Source organism: Populus euphratica, unplaced genomic scaffold (genome assembly GCF_000495115.2).
Source record: "Populus euphratica unplaced genomic scaffold, PopEup_1.0 scaffold1012.1, whole genome shotgun sequence".
In the NCBI taxonomy this organism is placed as follows: domain Eukaryota; kingdom Viridiplantae; phylum Streptophyta; class Magnoliopsida; order Malpighiales; family Salicaceae; genus Populus; species Populus euphratica.
In genome coordinates this window covers 28,865-32,195 of record NW_011500868.1, presented here as the reverse complement: position 1 = coordinate 32,195, position 3,331 = coordinate 28,865, and the positions used below count along the sequence as shown (strand labels likewise).

The window sequence follows — 3,331 nt, the reverse complement described above, 5'->3', positions numbered from 1 at the left end:
AATTATGGTTGTAATAATAGAGGTTAGCACGGTGATAAAAATAATTAATATATAATGAATAATAATGACATATTATTCAAAAAATAAAACTATTCATTGCTATTCCTTGGTTACAATTGAGAAAGAAACCATTTTTAATTTTCATTTCCATTCCTTTTCTTTTCAACCAAACGGAATGAAAGTCTCTTTCTCACTCCCTGTATTCCGTTCACTCGTGATTATTAGCCATAACTGGAGAAGAAAGAGATATAAAGTTAAAGTCAGAAAAGAAAACGAAAATTTAACATTTTCATCTCAAAATTAAATAATATATGCATTTCAGAAAACGGTGGGCTTTCCATAAGTCTCCCTGTCTCTTGCTCACAGCCACCGCTTAATCCTAGACAGATTGAATATAAAGGGACTCAATTCCCTTTCACGTCCACTACAAACCCAGATCACGCTTTCTTTTTAATTCTCTTCTCTTTTTCAGGATCTCCAGGTACTCTCCAATCTCTTGCTGGCCCAATGTATTTTGTTCTTCTTTCTTGAGACCTGTCTGTTAAACACGTCTCGTTCTGCTTGTTGAGATGATTACTTAATGACCTGGGTTCTCTGTTAATCACTGATTGACAAAATGTGGGTGATGCAACTGAGCTCCAACAACTAGAATTTATTCTTGTTTCTATGATTTGATTTGACTTCTTTACATATGGTTAATCCGGCCACCCTTTTGATAATTATAGACCAAAACCATACTCCTATTCTGTTTATTTTCGAAGAGTAATCTGAGCAGATGAATTTTATGATGAACTGTAAGATTGGTGTTTTACACAGATCTGTGATATGCCTGCCTGGTCGAAATAATTGTAATTGCTACTATAAACTGTTTGCTTGCTTGTTTCGCTCATATCTGCGATCCTGATTCACAGTTCAGAGCCAGCTAGAGTGACCATGACCGCGACCAATGGGGAGGTGCATTCAGTGACTGCCAACGGAGGCTTTACGAATGACAAGCCCTTCAAGATTTTTGTGGGCTACGATCCAGGTGAAGATATTGCCTATGAGGTTTGTCGCCATTCTATTTTGAAACGATCCTCGATCCCCGTTGACATCATCCCCATTGTGCAATCAGAGCTTAGAACGAAAGGCCTGTATTGGCGTGAGAGAGGGCGGCTTGAGAGCACAGAGTTCTCTTTTACTCGCTTCTTGACCCCGCATTTGGCTAACTATGATGGTTGGGCAATGTTTGTTGATTGTGATTTCCTCTACTTAGCTGACATTAAGGAATTGAGGGATTTGATTGATGATAAGTATGCCATCATGTGTGTGCATCATGACTATGCTCCGAAAGAGACCACAAAAATGGACGGGGCGGTGCAAACTGTGTATCCAAGGAAGAACTGGTCTTCCATGGTGCTGTACAATTGTGGGCATCCGAAGAACAAGGTTCTGACGCCTGAGGTTGTAAGTACCCAAACTGGTGCTTTCCTTCATAGGTTTCAATGGCTTGAGGACGAAGAAATTGGTTCCATCCCATTTGTGTGGAATTTCCTGGAGGGTCATAACAAAGTTGTGGAGGGTGACACAACAACATTTCCTAAAGCAATACATTATACTCGTGGTGGCCCATGGTTCGAGGCATGGATGCATTGTGAGTTTGCAGAAATGTGGTTGAAAGAGAAGGATGAGTGCGTGAAGGAAGCAAATAAATAATTCAAAATAGATATCATTCATCAGCTGGAGTTGTTTTTTATTTATTTTTTTTATAAAAAAATTAACGAGGAGGCGTATCTTCTTGTGCTCTGTTATTCTTCATTTGTATTCTGTATTATCATGCTACCATGTGTGTATTTCTTGGCAGCAGACCTGGTACAAGTGCATCATCTGTCCTGAACTCCCCTTATATCAGGAATTGCTTTCCTATGTATTTATGAGCATTTTTTAAGAAAGTTTTAATTTTTTTTTTTCAACTCTAGGGTTGAAGATCACCGTACACACTAGTTTCAATTCTTGGTGATATTGAACTCTCTGTATAATTTTGACCCATAACCACATTCAGCCCTAGCTGGATCTTTGAAGCTCTAGACAGGGCAAAACGAGACAAACAGTGGCAGTTAGCAATATAACCTTGGACAACAGCTAATGCAAGTACAAACAAAAGCAAACAACTGAAAGTTCCAGCTCTTGCAAAGAGAATCATATTTGGGATTTACATACAATAGCTTCCTGCAGAATTCTTGTTTCCTGAAAATCTAAGTCGAATAAAGCTGGAAATTCTATCAACAATGGCGCTAACAATTTTGTTCCTTTCCTTGCAATCTTGATACATAAAGGAGCTCCATGAAGCTCTTAACAGAACAGAAAGAGAGCATTTCTTCTGTAGAAAAGAAATAGCCTCGTCCAACTTTTCCTGTCAATCTCCAACCTGCTCATACAAATCCACTTCTCTTCAGAATACACTGATGTATGTTCTTAGTTAGGCTACAAGATACGAACAGTTGAAAAGGCAGGTTATACCAATATTCCTTTCCCATTGCAGTTGTCTTGATTTTCTGACGAGCTATATTGACTAGGGCATGGGGAAAATATTGAAAATCTTTGAAGAGGAACTCGATATGTTCGGCTACCATAGCTGGGTAAAAGCTTTCCAAATCTCAAGAATTGACACAACGCATTTTGTAGCTAGCAAGCAATCCGTCTTAACAATGACCTTGTTGTACCCCACATCTCAAGCTAAAACAAGAGCATATAGCTGCACGCTAGGAGCTCTCCTTCCTAGAAGGATTGGATTTTCACTTTGAATATGCATCATGGCTGATAACATAACTCTGCCTTGATGATAACCACAGCAACGTGTGCTGCTCCGAATTGATCTTTATAAAACAATCTGCAGGAGGCAACCATCTAGACAGCCCTTGATTGCAGGAAGCGGAAGTAAATGGATTCAGCTTCTTGTGAGCTTCTCGGCATCTAGAGAGATTTGACACAGCAATCTCAAGAATGTCATTGTTATTTATGCACTTGTCCTGAAACACTCTTTGATTGCAGCAGTACCAGATTGCCCACAGGATGATAGAAATCCTTCCCATCACAGGAACCTCAAGTGTAAGAACTTTCCTTGAAAACCAGCTGAACACATCTATAGAAAGTTAAGCAGATAAAAGAAAAGGATATCGAGGTTTCTTGGAAGTCGAAATCCTTAAAGATGAAGAATATTATAATTATAGAGACTCTTAAAAAAATTAATTTTTATTCGTCTTACTTTCTAAAATGTTATTACAATTATTTATATAGAAAAAATTTAAAATCCCAGTAATATTGAATTGAAAAAATAAATTAGAAAAATTAT

General features: G+C 38.1%; 1 protein-coding gene across 2 annotated transcripts; it reads left to right on the top strand.

Annotated features, from left to right (window-relative positions):
• The first annotated feature begins 272 nt into the window (after nt 1–272).
• LOC105116657 (uncharacterized) lies at nt 273–1,952 on the top strand. 2 transcript variants are annotated; one of them, XM_011014097.1, is made up of 2 exons: nt 273–481; nt 912–1,952. In XM_011014097.1, exon 2 carries the CDS (start codon nt 934–936, stop codon nt 1,693–1,695), a length of 762 nt encoding a protein of 253 aa, XP_011012399.1. In that variant the 5' UTR covers nt 273–481; nt 912–933; the 3' UTR covers nt 1,696–1,952. The 2 variants fall into 2 exon arrangements, with proteins under 2 accessions (XP_011012399.1, XP_011012400.1); XM_011014098.1 differs by lacking the exon at nt 273–481 and adding an exon at nt 488–618.
• Nucleotides 1,953–3,331: the final 1,379 nt, after the last annotated feature.

Excerpts from the sequence above, each read along its gene's own strand:
- LOC105116657 (XM_011014097.1), top strand. The coding sequence starts at position 934 with ATGACCGCGACCAATGGGGAGGTGCATTCAGTGACTGCCAACGGAGGC.